This window comes from Elephantulus edwardii, unplaced genomic scaffold (genome assembly GCF_000299155.1).
Source record: "Elephantulus edwardii isolate Elephantulus edwardi_28Jun2011 unplaced genomic scaffold, EleEdw1.0 scaffold00151, whole genome shotgun sequence".
Taxonomy (NCBI): Eukaryota; Metazoa; Chordata; class Mammalia; order Macroscelidea; family Macroscelididae; genus Elephantulus; species Elephantulus edwardii.
Genome location: NW_006399901.1, coordinates 2,920,083 through 2,941,142, shown reverse-complemented (window position 1 = coordinate 2,941,142; position 21,060 = coordinate 2,920,083). Strand labels below are relative to the sequence as shown.

The 21,060-nt window shown below is 40.0% G+C and overlaps 1 protein-coding gene across 1 annotated transcript in view; it reads left to right on the top strand.

Moving 5' to 3' along the window:
• Positions 1-4,044: 4,044 nt before the first annotated feature.
• Positions 4,045-21,060, top strand: part of PRR14L (proline rich 14-like) — a 79,381-nt gene continuing 62,365 nt past the window's right edge. Inside the window, exon 1 of the mRNA XM_006894889.1 lies at positions 4,045-4,518. Coding sequence (XP_006894951.1) covers positions 4,045-4,518 — 474 coding nt within the window. The remainder of the gene's footprint in view (positions 4,519-21,060) is intronic.

Sequence of the window (21,060 nt, the reverse complement as noted above, 5' to 3'; positions counted from 1 at the left end):
TGTTAAAAAGGCTGTCGTTCCCCCACTTCACTGATTTCATCTCCTTGTCAAAGAGATTTTGAGACTCTTATCTCACATATTTTGGTAGCCAGGAGGGGCCAGTCTTTGGAGAGAGATACACTTGGAAGGGTCAAGGGACAGCACAGGAGAGGAAGACCCCGAATGAGATGGATTGATACAGTAACTGGGGTAATGAGGGTAGGTGTGTGAGAAATAGTGAGATTGGCTCAGGATAGAGTAGGGTTCAGAGCTGTTGTGCATAGTGTTGTTATCAGTCTCTCGTGACGTGATGGCACATAACAACATAGTCTGTTAGCTAGCATTTTGTTCAGGCTTTCTACATCTATGTTCATGAGGGATACTGGGCTAGAATTTTCTTTTTTGACTGGTGTCTTTTATCCTTGCTTGCTTCGTAGAATGAATTCAAGAGTATCCTATCATTTTCTGTATTTGAAATAGCTTGGGTAGAAATCATGTCAGCTCTTCTCTGAATGTTTAGTAGAATTTGCTGTTGAAGACATGTGGGCCAGTAGTGTGGGTTTTTGACTTTTGGTTTTTTGTGTTGTATGTGTTTTTATAACCTCAATTCATAATTAGCTTTTAGAACATTTATGTTACTCTTGTAGCAACTACTCTGTATTCCAGACACAAACTCATACTGATTTACTTTTTATCTCAGAACTGTTGATTTTTGACTTGGAGCAACTCACTGTGACAGTAGACTTGCCTATAGGGTTTTCCACCTTACAGTATTATCAGCAGGTGTCTGCTCTTCTGAAGGAGAGGTAGGCCTGAATAAGTGGCCTTTTGAGTATCAGCTGATGGCTTAACCATTGAGCCATCAGGGTTCAGTGCTTATTCTAGACATTCTCTAGAAATGAAATTGTGTAACGTGGCCATTTGTGACAGTCTTGTTTCTCTTAGTATAATGTACCATTGTCTGAATAGAGTGCATTTTGTTTATCCATTCATCAGCTGATGGACATTTGGTTTGTTTCTATTCTGGCTACTGTGAATAATGCTGTTGTCAGCATTTGTGTATAGGTTTCTGTATGTGTTTCTTTTACATAAGCCTGGAGTGATGAAATTGCTAGGTTGTGTGTTAATTGCATAAAGGGGTAGTTTTGTTTCATCCTCATAGGAAGGAGGCTGCAGGAATAGGTGAAGTCATCAACAAAGTGAAATCTGAAGGAGGGAAGGTTATCGTGAATGAAATTTTGGAGAGGGTTGCTCTGCATGAAATTTTGGGGACCACCTACACCTTACAGTGGACTTGGGAAGAACTGGGCAGGGCCAGAGAGATGCAAGAAGTTGATCTTCTTTTAAAAAAAAAAGTAATTCCACTTTATCTCTGCTTAACATCCCCACCCCCACATTCATACACCAAAAAATGGTCTTAAAGCTGAATCCAGGAGTATTCCATCATTTTCTGTATTCTAAATAAATTAGGTAGAATTCATGTCATCTTTTCTGACAGTTCTTTTTAAAGCTGAATTGTCTCTGGAAGTGTGATAAGACTAAGTATGGATGGTATTTCTAAAAAGGATACATTTCCTTGTCTTTGTATATCTCTAGCACTGTCCTCTTATACAAAAGTTTCTCTCTCTTTGCTGCCTTTTGGGGTTCCGTTTATCAGCTCTCCTGACCTTCTTAAATTTTATAGAGCAGCATTCTGTCATTTCTACCATTTGTATTATAGTGCAGCTTGACATCCTTTTACCCTTTTAGGGAGGATTTCGTAAAAGCATGAAGGGCACTCAGGATGTGAACATGATGTAATGTCCATCAGAGATTGAGAAATCAGGAGAGCAGCAAAATCGTCCAAAATGAAATTTCTTCCATTTCTTCAGGCTTGTGTGGGTCTCCTTATGCTTTTATCCAAGTTGCATGGGGGACCTTTATGTTTAAGGAGGAAAAAGTACAAAACCCCGGAATACTCAAGGAGTAATGACTTAGGAGAAGAGCTATGCTTCTTTCTTTTTTCTTTTTTTTTTAAACAATGACAGTGTGCTTCCCCAGATAATTAGGGGAATAATGAAAATAGAGACAGAAGGAACAGAGTTGTAAAGATTTATGCAGTGTGTGAGAAATTCCCTTCTGTTTTCTTCAAAATGTCAATGTGGACATTTGTGAAAAGGTGAAGCATCTCAACAGTTGAAGCAATTTGGGACCATCAATGGATTTAACTTGCATGTATTGCATTTATTTGGGGGAGGATGTGAACATTAGAAAGTGGTAGGATTAGAAATAGAAATTGGCTGGCTTTAGTAAATGTTTCTTTCTGTGTGCATTTGGACTGGTTAAAACTCACTGCCATTAAGTCAGTTCTAACTCATGGTGACCTGTTGGGTTTCTGAGTCTGTAAATCTATATGGGAAGACACTGCCCATCTTTCTGCTCCAGAGCAGTTGATGGGTTAGAACCACTGACCTTTTGCTTAGTAGTCCAACATGTAAAATACTCTACCACCACAGCTTCTTGAAATGAATACCTTCAATTAGTCCTTGTTTTGAAGTCCTGAGTACTTTCCATCCTCTTTATCCAAATTGGTAGGGGTAGGGCAAGCATCAAGGATGAAGGCAAACAGCAGTGTCACTTTGACTAGCCAGTTTCTGTCTCTGACAAAGTGGATTTTGTTCAGAAAACGGCATTAAGGCCTGCAGACTCAGCTTATGGATGTACCATTTTCTAGCTGTGTGTATGTTGACCACTCACTCAATTAACTTTATTAGCTACTTGTTGTTGTGTACCAAGAAGTGGGAACTGACTCAAAACCCTTCAGTGGGTTTTTCGAGGCAGTAAATTGCATGGGAGGAGGTTGCCCGTCTTTCTCTGTCAGAACCTCCATTGAATTCAGACCTCATTCCTTTGGGTTGGCAGTGCAGTGTCTTAACACTGAGGTTATGAGCTCCCTCATAATTTAGATAGAAATAACTCAGTGAATAAACCATATTCCAACCACCCTGTGGAAGAAATGAAACATGGTAGAAGCTTTTTTATACCCTCTCCTTTGTGTCTCACCTGTCTTTGTAATATTTTAGGCAGGTCACTTTTAACTTCCTCAGGTGCGATGTTAACTTCTATAATGGGGAGCGTGATAACGGCTCTACTTAAATCACAGAGTTGTTGTGAGCACATGGAAAATCTCAAGGTGTTGGGTTAAGGAATGTTTTTTCCCTGTAAAAGTAGGTAGAAGTAGAGCTGTTCTACTAAAGAGCTGGTATCTTGTTCTAGATTGGGCAGCTATAGTGCAGGTATTTTATAAGCAGTAAAAGAATGTAGGTTTGTTTTCTCCATATCCTCCTTTCAGAGTTCCTGAAGAAAAGCTGTTGTGTTGCGTTCTTCACAGGGAATATTCATTCATTCACCGGGTATTTTCCAAGTGCCTAATGTATGTCAGGTACATGCCTACAATGTCTGCACTAGACATTGGTGATTACAGTAGTGAACGAAGCAGGTAAACTTATGCCCTAAAAGCAAATAGAAAATCACTTTTGTTTTGTCATGTATATGCTTTCATATTTTTGTTGTTGCTGTGTACCATTGAATTGGAACCAACCCATAGTTGATCTCCCAGCAGGTTCTCAGAGGCAGTAAATTGCACAGGAAAAGATTGTCTTTCTCCCATGGAGCAGCAGCCAGTGGATTCGAACTGTGTTCCTTTGCTTTGGTAGCACAGTTTCTTATCACTTAAGCCACCAGAGCTCACGTTTCACATTTAGACCTATCTTGTTTCTATCTAGGTTTACTGACCCTTTTGATTTAAATAGAGAATTAATTATAAGGCAGAAATTCACTTGAGATAAGTTTAAAATGATAAAAGTTCAAGGTGTTTTTTTCCCTAGAACCCAGTTTGTCAAGGAGACATTTTTACATAAAGTGGTAACATTTGATGTATATAGCTTTTCTTATTTTAGTTAGTTAGAGCTTAGGGAGCTTTCTTCTCTCCTGTCAAGCTTTTAAACTTTTATCCCTTCCTTTGATTTGTGTCAGGGTGAACCGTTTGATGTAAAAGACTTGGCTCCATAATCTGCATCTGCCCTAATGCTGTCATCCGGAGTAGAGACTCAGCCAGTTCCACTTGGTTCCTCCATGTCTGCTGTGGTACAGGAATTATACTCTGAACTCCCAGGGAGTGTCTCCAAAGAGCTTCACGGTGACTGTGAGCCAAGTGGGATTCCAGATGTAAAACCCGGAACCTCCAGGGCCCTTAACAGTCAGAATAGGACATTGCCCTTGGAACAGCAGAGGACTCATGTGGAAAGGTGTGGCGAAGAAAAAGCGGAGACCTTGGATGATGGGGGTGAGCTTGGGTGGTGCGGGCTGGTGGACTCCACAGCAGGAGGCTCTGTGACTTCTGGGATTTTGGATAGGGAAGCAGAAACCAAGGGCATGGAGCTAAAGGTCTTCAGAGATCAAGGGAACCCGGAAGAAGTTGTAAGACACCCCAGTGAGGGAACAAAGGAAGACCCCAGTCAACATTCCACAGTTGCTGAAGAAAAGATCAGCCCAAGTCAGGTAAGAAATAAGATCTTGATTTAATTGAATGGATATGAATGACAGCTTTCCAAAGTAACCCTTCACTTTATAAAATGACAGTTAGTTCATGACTTAATCTTGGAATATTTAAAAAATAGTGATTTGGGTGCTAACTTTCTCTTAATATTATTATTAAACATTTGTGTCATACTAGAAGAGGAAAAAAATCACTTCTCAGAAGCAGCAGCAGTATTTGAGATGTGCTGCTTTCTTGGGATAGGCCTGTGAATGCTAAGAAATGATGGGTACTTATCTTTTCAGTTTGGGAGTATTATAGTTAGGGTGGAGTGAGATGTCAGCCAGAATCTCTTGAGAGGAGAATGATTTCCTAAACTGGATTCCCCAGAGGAATCACTGCATGTTAGGAATTGGTCCTTAGCTTTGCTGATCCAGAAACTTGACTTCTTATTTAATAGTTTAGGATTGATAGTCTTCAAAGGACTGACCTGCACTAACCCCCCTCATGAGAAACTAAAGTAGAAATCAGAAGGTCTGTTGCATTAATAGATAATGAAAAATGGAATAGGGATTTGGAAGAAATGATTATGCTAACTAGTGTGCCAGCCTGTGTTCTTCCTGTAGACAGATGTACATGGTGGGGATGAGGGACTGATTTGTCTTGGTGAACTTGAGATTTGAGTAAAAGGACTTAGTTAAATGAGTTGAAGGGTTAGTGAGTTTGGATCCTATTGGACCCACATTCCTAAAAGAATGTGTGTATCTAGTTGATAAGAAAACATACTCTCTGCTAAGTAATACCCTAGACCACGGATCAGGAGGTGTTTTCTTTTTCTCTTCTGGTGAATATATGCAAAGCAGATAATAAATCCATTCAACAGTTTTTCCATACAAGTCAGTGGCATCTATTACTTTCTCCCTGTTGCGTTCTGGTACCCTGCACAGATTATTAGATTGACTGGATTTACTGCTCTGTAAACTACTTCTGTTTGCTTTAGAATTAACTGTTCTTAATTTGATCTCATATAATCCTTTTAAAGAATGCATTGCTCACAGACAAGCATTCCTGAGTCATTCAGTTAAACTGTTGTTTACTTTGATTGGCAAACATTTTTGGAAAAAAAGACCACATTAAAAACAAAAAACTAAAAACTTTTATCTCCAGAGGTTTCCCCCCCAAACACCTTATTTAGGTAGATAACATAGTTTAAGAGTAGCCTGTATCAAGAATGGTTGTATTCTGGGTTTTCTTAACACATAAGTGAATAGAATCTTTAAAAAAAAAAAAACCAACCCAAACCGCTTAAGTATTTTAAGCTGTGTTGACCCTGTGATTTCTGTTGGGACTAGAGACATCTCCTAAATTACAAGCAAACTCTGGTTCTAAATTTGTTTTAAGTTGGATTTATACATGAATTGAAATAGTTAGGTACACTTTGTATGTAATCATAATTAGTCAAAAATACTTTTCTTAGTGTATATGTGCCTTTTATAAATTAAAAATAAAGGTACACACTTCCGGACATACTAAAACATCTTTGACATAATAATACAGTAGTAATAGTAATGATATTTTGATGTCTAAAAGTAGCATTTGTTTGCTGTTATAAACCATTTTATGTAATGCAAAATTTTAATATAATGGGCTTTATGGAATTTGGGTTGATTCTTTAATAAGTAAATTGGATTCTTAGTGTATTAAATAGATACTTGAATATTTGTAACCTGGGGGTGGTGCTCTGCTGTTGTAATACGAAACCAGCTTTTGACAATAATGTAAACAAATGTTCCAGTAAAACTTTATAAAAATGTTGCTGACCATTAGCCTGTAGTTTGCTGGCCCCTGCCCTAGACCCACTGATAAGTTGAAGCTCTCAGGGTTTCCTAGTTTACATAAAGTTCTAATCCTCACTTGATAAATACATAGGCTACAGGGCAATTGATTGTATACTAATTAGAAATGAATGGAGTTTTATGGTAATAGCTTAGGATGTTATGTTATTAACTCTTACTTGTGGTGACCTCACATTATAAATATAAACAGTTATATAAGTAAAATAACAGATCTGGATCTGAAAGTTCTTGACTTCTTGATATGTAAGCTGAGTATGTATATTTAAGTTGTTGCTGAGTTCTACCTGGTCAAAAATGACCCATACCTGACCCTCGAGTGGGCTTTCAAGAGGCATTAAATTGCACGGGAGGAGATTGCCCATCCTTTTCCCTTGGAATCCACCAGCAGCTGGTGGATTTGAACCACATGCCTTTGAGAACACATATATATCACCTAATTTGAGAACTAAAAGATGATTGCCTCCTTCTTTTTTCTTAAAATTGATATTCTTATCCCGCTCCACTAGGAGTAAATGTGGTTTTGAAATTTGATAGATAGAGATGTAGCATTTTACCTACAGTAGCAAAAAGCTGCACTGCAATCCTGAAGGCACGTGGCTTCAGTCCACCAGATGCTCCACTGGAGAAGGCGGAACAATCTCAACAACAGAGGAAAGGCACATAACAACAAAAAGAAAGGTAGCATTTTGTATGTGGATCCAAAAGGTAAACTATTGGGTATGGAGAGGTAGAGGTAAGGTATTTATGGGGAAACAGAAGACCTACAGATTTTGTTTGCTCATTAGAATGGAATTTTATACATCAGGTGAATGCTATTTAATTTTGGTTAGCCTACAAGTAGGGTAATATCACAGTGTCTTATGTAAGAGTATATAAAAAATCAGGAATGTGTTCATGGCTAAGAGTTCACACCCACATGACACAACCTGAAAATAGGCCATTGGAGACCGAGTCACTGTGTGTCTGACTTAAGAAAGAGAAGAAATGAGAAAATCGACAAGTCTTGGGAGGAAGGCTGCCAAGCAGAAATGTTGGGCAGTTAAATATGGAGGAGAACTTGGGACAGCAGTAACACTTAATCATTGTGAGGTCACAGAATCCTGTGGAAATCTAAAAGCTGCAGGCCTCTCAAAAAAGCAAGCATGCCATTTATATACCATTTCGTAAGGATCTCAGATCCCTTGAAATCTGTCTTTCAACCTCAAGGTAAAAAATTACTAGATTGGCTGCGGGACAGTTTTACGCTGGTCTGTATGGTTGCTGTGAGTCAGAGGTGACATTTTGACAGTGAATTTGGTTTTGATTGATTTTAGGTAATTTTGTCTATTTTTGTTCTTTGAATTAAAGATGAACTAAAACCCAATATAAAAATAAGGAAAGACTTGAACAGACTATATATGTGCACACACGTTTGCATATGTAGAAATTGCCCTTAAACATGAAAAGATTATTACTCTCACTCATAATTAAAGAAATGCAAATTTAAGTAACTGGATATACTACTCTTTTTTTATCCTACCAGTATTGAATGTACCATGGACTGCCAAGAAAACAAACAGATTCATCATAGAGAGGATTAAACCAGGCTGCTCCTTGGAGGCAAGGATTCTGGGACTTCGTCTGACATACTTTGGACATGTTGTAAGGAGAGACAGGTCTTTAGAGAGGGACATCATGCTGGGTAGAGTAGAGGGACAGCGCAGGAGGGGAAGACCCTCTATGAGGTGGATTGATTCAGTGACTGGGGTAATCGGAATGGGTGTGTCAGAGGTGATGAGATTGGCACAGGATAGAGCACAGTTTAGGGCTGTTGTACATAGGGTCGCTATGAGTCGCAAACGACTCGACGGCACATAACAACAACAACCAGAGTAATGAGAAAGAAAACATTTGCTAGCAAGACTTGTGAGGTGACATGCTCATACCTTGCTGGTGGAAGCACAGACTGATGCAACCCTTCTGAAGAGGAATTTGAAAAAACCTAAAAGACTATCTGTCTTGACCAGTTGGCTTACTACTTCCATATCTAGGAATCTTTCCTGAAAGGAATACCCATAAGAGTATGGAAAATACATAGACACCAGATTAACCTTTGCATTATCTAAAGATAATGTATTGTTGATCATCGCTATCGATTCTGATTCATGGTGACCCTATGGATGCAGCATAGAGCCTCATGAATCCATCATAGAATTGCTCTGTAGGAGTTCTAGGGCTATAATCTTTGAGAAGCTATCACCAGGCTCACTTAAGTGATGCTTTCTAGCTACTATCACTGTTATGATCTCAGAGTATTGAGGGTGACCTAAATGTCCACATATCAGAGATGTTGCTAGGTTTCATCTAGTCATTTCTGCCCTGTGTACACAGCTAAGCCTTGCCTGATCTTGCACCCTCCTTACAACCTCCACTGTGCTCAAGTCCGCTGTTGCGCCACTGTATCCCTCTGTCTTGTTGAACAAATTATGATGCAGTCATACAGTAAAATAGATACTCCACAGTTGTAATAAAAGTGAGGACTCTCATGTGTTGTCAGGAGTATTAGGCTGCCAAGAGCACCTCAAAGTTCAGTGGCATATGAGGAAGACCCACTGGGCTTGGCATATAGTTTTAGCTAAGAGGCACAATGAAAAGCATCATTTACAGAGCAGAATGCAAAATTGTTGTTTTGTTGTTATATGCTGTTGAGTCGCTTGCGACTCATAGCGACCCTATGTACAACAGCCCTAAACTCTGTTCTGTCCTGTGCCAATCTCATTGTCTCCAACACACTCATCCCAATTATCCCAGTCACCGAATCAATCCATCTTCTAGAGGGCCTTCCCCTCCTGCGCCTGCCCTCCACCCTCCCAAGCATGATGTCCTTCTCCAAGGACCAGTCTCTCCTTACAACATGATCAGAGTATGTCAGATGAAGCCTCAGATTCCTTGCCTCCAAGGAGCAGCCCAATTAACCTTCTCCAAGATGAATCTGTTTTCTTGGCAGTCCATGGTACTCTCAAAACTCTTCTCCAACACCAAAGCTCAAAGACATCAATTCTCCTTCTATCCTCCCTAGTCGTTGTCCAACTCTCTGACGCATAACATGTGATTGCAAAGACCATGGCCTGTATCAGATGCACCTTAGTCTCCAGAGAGACACTGTTGCTCTTGAGTACTTTAGAGAGGTCCCTAACAGCAGACGTTCCCATTGTAATACACCTTTTAGTTTCCTGGCTGCTGGTGCCAAGGGTGTTGATTGTGGAGCCAAGCAGACCAAAGCTGTGAACAATCTCTATCTCTTCTCCATCCATCCTGATGCTGCCAGTTGGTCCAGTGGTGAGAATCTTTGTCTTCTTGACATTGAGCCTCAATCCATATTGGAGGCTGCAGTCCTTGACCCTCTGCAGCAAGCGCTTCAGGTTCTCCCCAGTTTCAGCAAGCAGGGTTGTGTCATCTATATAACGCAGATTGTTGATAGATCTTCCACCAATCCTGATGCCTCATTTCTCCTCATGGAGCCCAGCCTCCCAGATGATCTGTTCTGCATACAGGTTGAAAAGGTATGGAGACGGGACACATCCCTGGCATACGCCCTTCCCAATTTTGAGCCATGCAGTGTTTCCTTGCTCTGTTCTGACGACTGTCTCTTGATTCAAGTATAGGTTTCACATTAGCACGATCAAGTGTTCTGGGATTCCCATTCTCCTCAGAGTCAGCCACAGTTTGTTATGGTCCACACAGTCAAATGCCTTTGCATAATCAATAAAGCACAGATAGACATTCCTCTGGTATTCCCTGCTTTCAGCTAAGATCCATCTAACATCAGCTGAAATATCCCTCGTACCACGACCCCTTCTAAACCCACCCTGGACTTCTGGCAGTTCTCTGCTAATGTGCTATTCCTGTCGTTTCTGGATAATCTTCAGCAGAATCTTGCTTGCATGTGATATCAATGATATTGTTCGATAGTTTCCACACTCTGTTGAGTCACCCTTCTTTGGAATGGGAACAAAGTTAGATCTCTTCCAGTCAGTTGGCCAAGTGGTTGTTTTCCAGGTTTCTTGACACAACTTGGTGAGCACATCCTGGGCAGCATCTCTTAGCTGAAATATATCAGTTGGTATACTATCTATTCCTGGGGCCTTATTTTTTTCTGTTTCCTTCAAAACAGCTTGAACTTCTTCCTTCATCAGAATTAGTAAACAGAAAAGCTGCATGATTTGAAGTACAGAGCAAACTAGACACAGACTTCCAAGAGTTTTGCCCCGAGTTTCTAGTCACATAGGTGCCCTCTGTTTAGGGTACACTCACACTCCAGACTCAGAAGGAAAGCTGGTGTTCAGCATAAACAGATGATTTGTACAAGTGATCTAAACACAGAGAGCCATATAGCATTCAGAATGGTAGACATCAGCTGCCAAAATCTAGCTTCTCAGACACCAGTCAGAATGAACCCTGCCAGCAGACCTTTCATAAGGGTAGCAACTTCATGCCTGCTGTATGAATTAATTTTTCTATACCAGCTTACACTGTTTGTGTATGGTATCCTCTCCACTTCCTCACACATGTGAGGATATACTTTTTTTTTTAATGTGTGTGTGTGTGTGTGTGTGTGTGTGTACCGTCAAATCAGATCTGACTGGTAAGGAGGATATTGTCCCTCCTTCTCCAACAGAGCATCTGATGGATTCGAACTGTTCACCTCTGGAATTACAGTGCAGCTTCTTGTCACTAGGCCACCAGAGCTCACTGAGGATATACTTTTAAGAGAAAAGTACAAAGAAATATCTGTAATTATCTTCCCTTTCTTGTAAGGAATAAAGGAAAATAAACATACAATTATTTGCCCATTTACACAAAACTTACCTATATACACCTGTAAAGAGGTCACTTAGGCTGAGTCCTCTGAGAAGCAGAACCTATGTGTGTGTGTATGTATGTGAAGATATACCTGAAGGAAATGACTGAGACTCTTAGGCTGGTAAATCTCGAAGTCTGCGGCACATAGCTTCAGAGACTGACCAGTGTAAGGTTGACAGGAACCAGTGTGGGGGTAAGGCAGAAAGCAGAGAGGTGAGGGGCCAGATGCAAGATCCAGGTAGAACAGAAACCAGGTTGGCCCCTCTAGACTTCCTTCCTTACTGGATGTAGACCACACCCATAGTGAAACTCCCCCTTAACTGATCATAACAAATCATATCAAAGAAATAATTACACTACATCAATGACCCCCTCACAGGAGCCAAACCAGAGAGCCATAAGCAGCCAAGTAGACTCAGCCATAAAGCTCCATAGAAGGATTACTTAAAGGGAAGTATGTGAGAATGGAGTGGAAAGGATAGAGGCATGGGACCAGAATAGAAGGATAAAATAGGCGTAATGACACTACTGAATGTACCTTTTTCTGTAATTGTTGTATCATGAACCATGTTGATTTCCCTTGTACATTCTCATACCTTAGAGATGACCGCAAGTCTGGCTCCAGAGCACCACAACAGAGCAAATACAACTGTAAAGTGAGTCATGCAAAATTTTTGGTTCCTGGTGCATGGAAAAGTTAAGTTTACCCTATGCTGTAAATAAACATAGCATAGAGTGTTTATGGTGTTCTGGTGGCTGAGTGGTGAGAATTTGCACTGCAATCCCAAAGGCAATGTGATTCAAATCCACGAGCTGCTGCTCTGTGGGAGAAAGATAGGCAGTCTTCCTGCCATGTGATTTACTGCCTCTGATAACCTGCTGGAGGGTCAGCTGTGGCTTGGTTTCAACTTGAGGCAAACAACCACCACCACCACCACCCTATGCTGTATAATTCAATAGTATTATCAAAAAGTTTGCAATATTGTAAGAATTACTAAAATTAAAAGTGAGTATAGCTTCGCTAGAAACCTTCATCTTGTCAAAAGAAGAAAAAAACCCAAAGACTGCACTATGAACATACAAACCATAATACAGCAGGAGAAAAAAAACTGCAGTATGTTTGTTCTCAAAAAAGAAAATTATTAAACAATCAGAGTATGGGGTAATAGAGAATTGAATATAAAATATAAAGGAATCTGGGTGTATTACAAATGACTAAAAACCACAAGGAGGAAGAAGAGTGACATTGGGAAGCAGTATTTTGGCTGTGTGCTAGAAAGCTAAATTAAAAAAGAATTATATAAAAATCAGTTCTTTCCAGTTCACTCATGGCTGATGACATGAAACTAGAATGGGCCCAGATTATAAAATGAGACTCTACTGGAACAGAAAAATAAGGGGTCACTTAAATTTCCCTAGTTAGAAACCTTATCGCCTTTGTAGAAAACAATAATAGTCTTTGTTATATTTTGTTGTTTTGTACCATTAAGTCAGAACTGATCCATAACTCAGCCTCTGGCAGGTTTTCAAAGGCAGTTAATTGCACAAGAGGAGATTGCCGATCCTTCTGCATATGTTACATAGCAACCAGATTTCTTGACCAGCAGAGTCAAACAAGGATGCCTAGCTTGAAGGTGAGGGTTGAGTTCTCTGTACAGTACCAACAGTAATCTACTCTCCTATATCAGCCTGAAAGGGCTTGCCATACCATTTCTGATTCTACTGTGTCAGGACTTGGACCCATAAATTTTCCTATTTCATTTATTAAACTAGTATATACACATTCTGAGTATTTGGATCTGTTCCAGTTTTGCCATACCATCCATGATTAAACTGGTTGGAACCAGTTCATAGTGTTTTTCACAAGGTTATGACTTAATTCCTAAACATCTGTGAATTCTGTGGTTGAGCAAATGAGTACATATATTGTGGATAATGACAGCCAAGCTTCTCACTGTCAGAGATAGGATTTACAAATAGAGGGGAACAAGCAAAAAATAAACTAGTATTTCATTGGAATTGAAATTGGAAGGGTCAGGTTGAATTTAGTTTTTAATAGACTTAGCAACATGCTTGGTTGAGGTGTGATCCAGAATCAGTGATATCCCATTGCAGTGAGCACATCAAGTGCCCAAAAGGAACTGAAGCTCCTTGGAGAAATGGCTGATCCCAGGACTGAGATAAGGAGAAATACAAATGAGTTTTGTAAGAATTAGACATGTCCCCCATACTATGTGTTGTGAATCCTGTCCTACATACCTGTGGTTGTAATTCCATTTGGAGATTCTCTTTTTCTGTTATGTTAATTACACATTTGTATGAAGTACATTTTAAGGCTTTTGCTTCTAAGAGAAAGCAGCAGATAAAGCGCAGAAGCAGTTAATAGAAAGTGGTTGTTTTTTACCATGGAATCAGAACCAACTCATAGTTGACCTGAACCTCCAGTGAGTTTTCGGAGTCAATAAATCACAGAGGAGGAGATTGCCTATCTTTCTTCCTTGGAGCAGCTGGTGGATTTGAACTCCATACCTTTGGATTGGTAGTGCAACTTCTTACCTCTAGGCAACCAGAGCTTCCTAAGGAACAGAAACTGAATAGAGACACAAAACCTAACCCAAGTGCCTTCTAAAACCAGTGCCTTGAATTTGGACTTTGTCCCACTAATAGTGAGAAAATATATTACTGTTTGTTAAAGCTACCCATTTGTGTTATTTTTGTTATGGCAGCACCAGGTAACCATAACCAGGACACCCTTGGAACAATGGATGATGACAGATAGTAAGGATGGATATATACCAATAAAGAAAAAAGGTTATGGGAACAGGTCAGAAGGACATAGGAAGAACAAAAATATAGGAACCAACCCAAAGAACCACCCAGTGAAGAAGTTTAGAATATGCTGAGTTTAAATAATTATCAATTATAATCATAGATGATTAATTTGCCTCATAACTCAAGTCAGAAACAACTCAACCCTCCATGGGTTTCTGAAACTGTAAATCACACTGGAGGGGATTGCCCTTCTGCATAGTCCTTCATGGATTTGAACTGCCAGAGAGACGCACTCCCTACTGAGTTACTGAACAATCAAATGTTCCTAATTCTGTGTTTACTAAAAACTATATTTATGTTAATAAATAATGATAGTAATGAATTATAACTTTTATTATAAAATAAATATCCACAAGTCCATGCTAATATAAATTGAAAAATTGAATATATTGAGAAAAGAAAGCTCTTAAAATTCTAATCAGTAAAAGTAGAGTTAATTACATTTTTAATAAAAATGAATAATGGGAACATGAAAAAAAATTGCCATTTGGGACCTATGCAGTTAAAACTGTTTTGAGCAAACTCATCAAAAGATTTTTAAAACTAGTAGCTAGTCTTTCATTGTTTTTATTCAGACATTCCTCTAGGTCGTATAGCCCTGGTGTACAAGTTGCCATACCGCGGTCACTTTTGGTTGCTGTGAGGCTGAACACCTTGACACTAATGTGTCAAATGCATTAATGATTGGCTACCCAATGTGGACAGAGAGTGAGGTGGAGCTCCCTGATTAAAACAAGCTTGGAAGGAGGAGTGGCATCCACTTCCATACTAGCTTGCCTCCGGAAACCCTGTGAACCTGGAGAGAGGATGAAAGGCACCCAAGCGTCAAGGACTCTCCTTCATAGGGTCGCTATGAGTCGCCTGTGACTCCACGGCACTTAACAACAATAGTATCAGCATAGAGAGATCAGCTGGCCCAGTGGACAGAAATCGATGCTACCAAGCCAAAGGTGGGTGACTTTTAATCTGCTGCCCTCAGGCCTGTCTTTAATTGTTTCTGTTCAGACATTCCTCTAGGTCGTATAGCCCTGATGTACAAGTTGCCGTAGTACTGCGTTCACTTTTGGTTGCTGTGAGGCTGAACACCTTGACATGGGTGTCAAATGTGTTAATGATTGGCTACCCAATGCGGACAGAGAGTGGGGTGGAGCTCCCTGATTAAAACAAGCTTGAAAGGAGGAGTGGCATCCACTTCCATAATAGCTTGCCTCTGGAAACCCTATGAACCTGGAGAGAGGATGAAAGGCACCCAAGCGTGGAGGACTCTCCTTCATAGGGCCACTATGAGCCTGCGACTCAATGGCACTTAACAACAACAGCAGTAGCTACAAATTTTAATGAGAAACATATGTATAGAGAGACGGCATATAACAACAACAACAGAGAGAATCTCTCAAACTGTTTCCTTAATTTAAAAAAAAAAATTGCTTATTCAAATAATGCCATAACAAGGGAGGCCCAGATTAAGCCAACTAACCTCATTTCACCTCCCCATCAGTGAGACCTTCTGAGACCGTGAGTTTCTGGTTAGGATGCACCAAAAAACCAAATATCACTTCTCTAGCATTTCAACCCTCCAGAATCTAATCAAGAGGAAACAACAGACAAAACAAATCTGAAGGACATTTTCTTCAGAAATATCAAGGACCTGAAAGAGGAAGATGATAAAATTTTTTAAAGGACGCTAAAAAGAAATAGCAACTGTAGGCTGTGGAATAGAATACTTCACTGGATTCTTGTCCAAGAAAAGATTATCTGGGGCAGATGATCAATTTTTAATAAGGTCTGTATGTTAATCAGCAGTATATTCATTCAGCACACCAAATCTATTCTTGAGGTGGCCTCTGATTTTAAGATGAGATATAATCAAGGTTATACTTTGGCTCATGTGAACTTTTAATTCAGCTTTATGTTGAACTTGTCCTTGAACAATTGATGCTGTATTCATAATTGGCTTCAGACTTCTCCATCTGTGAAAACTGAGCTCCTCCATTTAGCAAGGTCTCTGTATAATGGTTATTTATATTGTTGGGGCAAAGTATTGCAATTAATTGATCTTGCAAAGTTATCATCATGCACTTTCCTGTGCCTTTTCTATCATCAAGGTCTATTTTCCTACTGTTGTGTACTGTTGAGTCAGAACTGACCCCATAGTTGACCCTCCGGAGGGTTTTCAGAGGCAGTTAATTGCACGGGGGGAGATTGCCCATCCTTCTCCTGCAGAGCAGCTGATATCCTTGAACTGCATACCTTTGGGATTGCAGCGCAGCTTCTTGCCACTAGGCCACCAGAGCTCCCTATTTCTGATCCTTTTTCCATTATTCACCTTTCATTAACTAGTAATTATCAGTGTGTCTTTACTGCATACTTCATCAATGTCTTAATGCAGAAGTTGGTAAAGATCTTCATTTTCTTTGTCTTCAGTGGTTGCTCTGTAGATTTTGAATAATGCTCATATTAATTAATCTTCTTTGTTGCTGTTATGTGCTTTTGAGTCAAGAATGACTCACAGTGAACCTGTAAACAATAGATTTGAGTCCTGACCTGTGCCATGGATATTATCCTATCATTGGATATTGGTATTGTGGTTCTGGATCTTCTAGGTTATTTTTAATAATGAATGCTGTCAACAACAGTACAAAACCAGTTCCTATAAGGTCAGGCATGTTCCTCTTTCTACTAATTTCTACACTAATCCTACTTCCCTGCTGGGTTCAAAATCCATTGCAGTGACTACACAGACTTTACAGAACCGTACAGTTAATAGTGTTTATTAGCAAAGTTAACAGGCTGTGATTCAGGTTGGCAGCAAGATACAATCCCTCAGTCCAGACAGCTTCTCAAATGTGGGTTCAGACTCTTTGGCCCTCAGCCTCATAGCTTAGGTCACTGTTACAAAGTTCCCTTTGTCCTGCCAGTTGTGGTGGCTTCCCTTAGTCTCCAACAAGTTTGGGTGAAAGCCACTGGCTCTGGCTCCATGAGACAGCAGTTCCAATTCAGCTGTCATATGTTGGACTCTGGTTCTCTGCTGAGGCTGCTGTCACTCTTCTGTAGATTCTGGTCTGGCTGGTGCAGAAATCTTTGCCCCGAAGGACCCACACTGCTTCCTCTTCCTTGTTAATGTTGAGATTCTCAATTTCTTCCATTTAATGGTGAGACTAGCCAGTTCCCTTGTGGATAGACTAACATGCCCTATCAGTGGCTAGGAAAGCCATTTTGAACTATAAACCTTCACACCACACACTGATAGAGCTGTGGTTCTGGATAGGCCTTGAAATGTTACTTTTTACTGATGAATGCAGTGCTGTTTATCTTCAGCTTTGCCTTCCTGACATAGTAGACCGTAGTTGTCTAATTTGAAATGGTCAATGTTCATTATATGTCTTTTCATTTTTTACAGCTTCCAGCTTTCCTAGATTCCGTTTTCATACATTCCAATTACTAGTGTATGTTTGCACCTGTTTTTTATTTCTAATTGTGTCACATCAGCAAATGAAAGTCCTAAAAAATCAACTCTACCTTCCTTTGAGGAGGCAGCTTTTACCCGTTTATATTTTGAATGCTTCCCAACATGGGAGGTATTATATAAGATAGTGTTCTGATAATTTTAATAAAGTTTCACTGGCTCATATTTTGTTGTTGTTATTGTTTGTTTTAGAAGGTTTGCATAATTTTCTTGGAAGTAGAAACCAGAGGAAAAAAAGAAAGTAAACTGAGCAGAAGATGTCACAGGGTGAATTGAAAAAACAAAATATTGCAGTGAAGTGTGAAAAGACCTGGAGTTAGAAAACAAAAAAGGAAGAACATCCCTGGTACTTTTCAAATTGAAAGAACTGAAGCAAGAAAAAAAAATACAGGAAGTCTCCAGTTGCAACGTTGGAGGATTTTGTGGCTAAATATTGAACAGTACAGGAGGCATTAAAAGAAGCTAGAAGAAATACATAGTCACTGTACCAAAAAAAATTAGTTGATATTCAGCCATTTTAGGAAGTAGAGCTAAGGATACTGAATAAGATCTACTGTAGGCATTGCAGAGAAACAAAATTCCAGGAACTGACAGGATACTGGTTAAGATGTTTCATTCTCAGTGGGTACAAAGCTGAATGTACTCACTCATTGACAGTACATTTGGAATAAATACCTGTTCAACTGACTGGCCGAAATGCAAGTTGGGTTAAAGAGGATGTGGAACAAAAGATGTCATTGTGGATATCAGATGGATCTTGATTGAAAGCAGAGATTATACTAGAAAATGTTAAGCTAGAAACCTGTGTTGACTGCAGCAAGGTATTTGCCTGTGTGGATCATAACAAATTAGAGATAGCATTGCAAAGAATGGAAGTTATCAAAATGTTAATTTTGCTCATACGGAACTTGTATGCAGACCAAGAAGCAATCATTCAAACAGAAGAAGGGGATGCTGTGTAAAGGCAGGAAAGTTATGTATTGAGTTTGTATTGTTTCGTGAAACTTAGTTTGTATGCTGAATAGATGATCCAAGAAGCTGGACTAGATGAAGATGAAGAAAAATGGGACATAGGCTTGGAGAAAGACTAACTTGATAGCATGCAATATTCCAATGACATAACTTTGGTTGCTGAACTTGAAGAGAACTTGAAGTAATTACAGATGAAAAAAAACTATAGACAATATGGATTACACATCACCATAACCAAACCATAGAGTGTCAGAAGTGAACCAGGAGCCAGCAACATGATAAACAAAAGATTGACGTTGCCAAGGATTCCATTTTACTTGGGTCCACACTGAGCACCCAAGAGAGCAGCAGTCTTCTTCTTAGAAGTCATTGCACTGTGCAGCTCTATTGCAAAGGACCTCTTTAAAGCATTCAAGGACAAAGATGTCTCTTTGAGAACGAAGGTATGCCAGACAAAGTCATAGAATTTTCCCTTCCCATCATACACGTGTGAGAATTGAACAATGAATAAGGAAGAATGAAGAGTGAATGCCTTTGTAGGCTATCAAAAGAACCAGACTCCGTTAAGGATGCACAACTTTATCTCATGTTATCAAGAGGGGCCAATCCTTCAAGAAGGCCATCACGCTTAGTAATGTAGAGAGTCAACAAAGAAGAGGAAGATTCTCAAAAAAATGAATTGACAATAGTAGGTGCAATACCAGGTTTAGGCACAGCTGTAATTGTGAGAATAGTGCTGGACTGGGGGGTGTTTAGTTTGTTGCATATCAAGTTGCTGTGAGTTAGAAACCTCTTAATAGCATCTCGACTTAAGCCACAACTACAAGTTAACCTCTAAACCTGTCAACAAGTTGACAACAGCGGGTCACTATGATCCTTCTTCCTAATTTAGCTTAATCTAGCAGCTGGAACCTGTCTACAATGGTTGGTTCTACTGGCATTTGAAATATTCATGGTAAAGATTTAGCATTTAAACAACATGCAGGACACCACAGTACTGACAATAAGTAGCAATTGAATCTCAAGAAAATTAACAACAAGCCTGTGAGAACTAAAATATGACGATGAGTCTATTGTACCAGGATTTAGAGACCATCTCAAGATGAATTTGGCTCAGTTGAGACTTAATAGTCAAAGTCCACACAAGTTATAGACTGACATCAAAGCCCCATTACAGGAAGAAAGCAAAAGATCACGAAAATGACAGAGAAAAACCAAAAGGAATGCCAGAAGACACTGATACTTGCTCTGGAATGGAGACCAGCTAAATTAAACAGGTTAAATTCAGGGAAAACTGAACTGAAGATTTAAAAGAGTGGCTTGTGCAAAGACCTGGAGTTAGAAAAACAGACGAACAGAACATACTAAGCATTTGTCAGGCTGAAAGAACTGAAAGGGGGTAAAAAGAATCATCCTTTAAGTAGCAATACTGAAGGATTCTATGGGCAAATATTGAATGATACAGGAAGCATCCCAAGAAGATGGAAAGAACACTCAGGTACTGTCCCAAAAAGAATTTCAGAAAGTCGAGCATCTGATCAAGAGCCAGTGGTATTGAATGAAATAGTCCAAGCGGCACTGAAGGTTGTTGTTATGTGCCGTCGAGTCGTTTGAGACTCATAGCGACCCTGCGTACAACAGCCCTAAACCCTGCTCTATCCTGTGCCAGTCGCATTGCCTCTCACACACCCATCTCGATTACCCCAGTCACTGAATCAGTCCACCTCATAGAGGGTCTTTCCCTCCTGCGCTGTCCCTCTACCTTCACAAGCATGATGTCCCTCTCCAAGGACCTGTCTCTCCTTACAACATGTCCAAAGTATGTCAGACGAAGGCCCAGAATCCTTGCCTCCAAGGAGTATCCTGGTTTAACCCTCTCTAGGATGAATCTGTTTTCTTGGCAGTCCAGGGTACATTCAGTACTCTTCTCCAGCACCACAGCTCAAAGGCATCAATTCTCCTTCTATCCTCCCTAGTCATTGTCCAACTCTCTGATGCATAACAAGTGATTGCAAAGACCATGGCCTGTATCAGGCGGACCTTAGTCTCCAGAGAGACACCATTGCTCTTGAGTACTTTAGAGAGGTCCCTAATAGCAGGCTTTGCCATTGCAATACTTTTTCTTTATTTCCTGGCTGCTGATGCCAAGAGTGTTGATTGTGGAGCCAAGCAAACTGAAGCTGTGAACAATCTCAATCTCTTCGCCATCCATCCTGATGCTACCAATTGGTCCAGTGGTGAGAATCTTTGTCTTCTTGACATTGAGCCTCAGTCCATATTGGAGGCTGCAGTCCTTGACCCTCCTCAGCAAGTGCATGAGGTCCTCCTCAGTTTCGGCAAGCAGAGTTGTGTCATCTGCATAACACAGATTGTTAATATATCTTCCACCAATCCTGACACCACACTTCTCCTCATAGAGCCCAGACTCCCATTTGATCTGCTCTGCGTACAGGTTGAAAAGGTATGGAGATAGGACACATCCCTGGCGTATACCCTTCCCAATTTTGAATCATGTGGTGTTACCATGCTCTGTTCTGACGACTGCCTCTTGGTCCAAGTATAGGTTTCACATTAGCACGATTAAATGTTCTGGGATT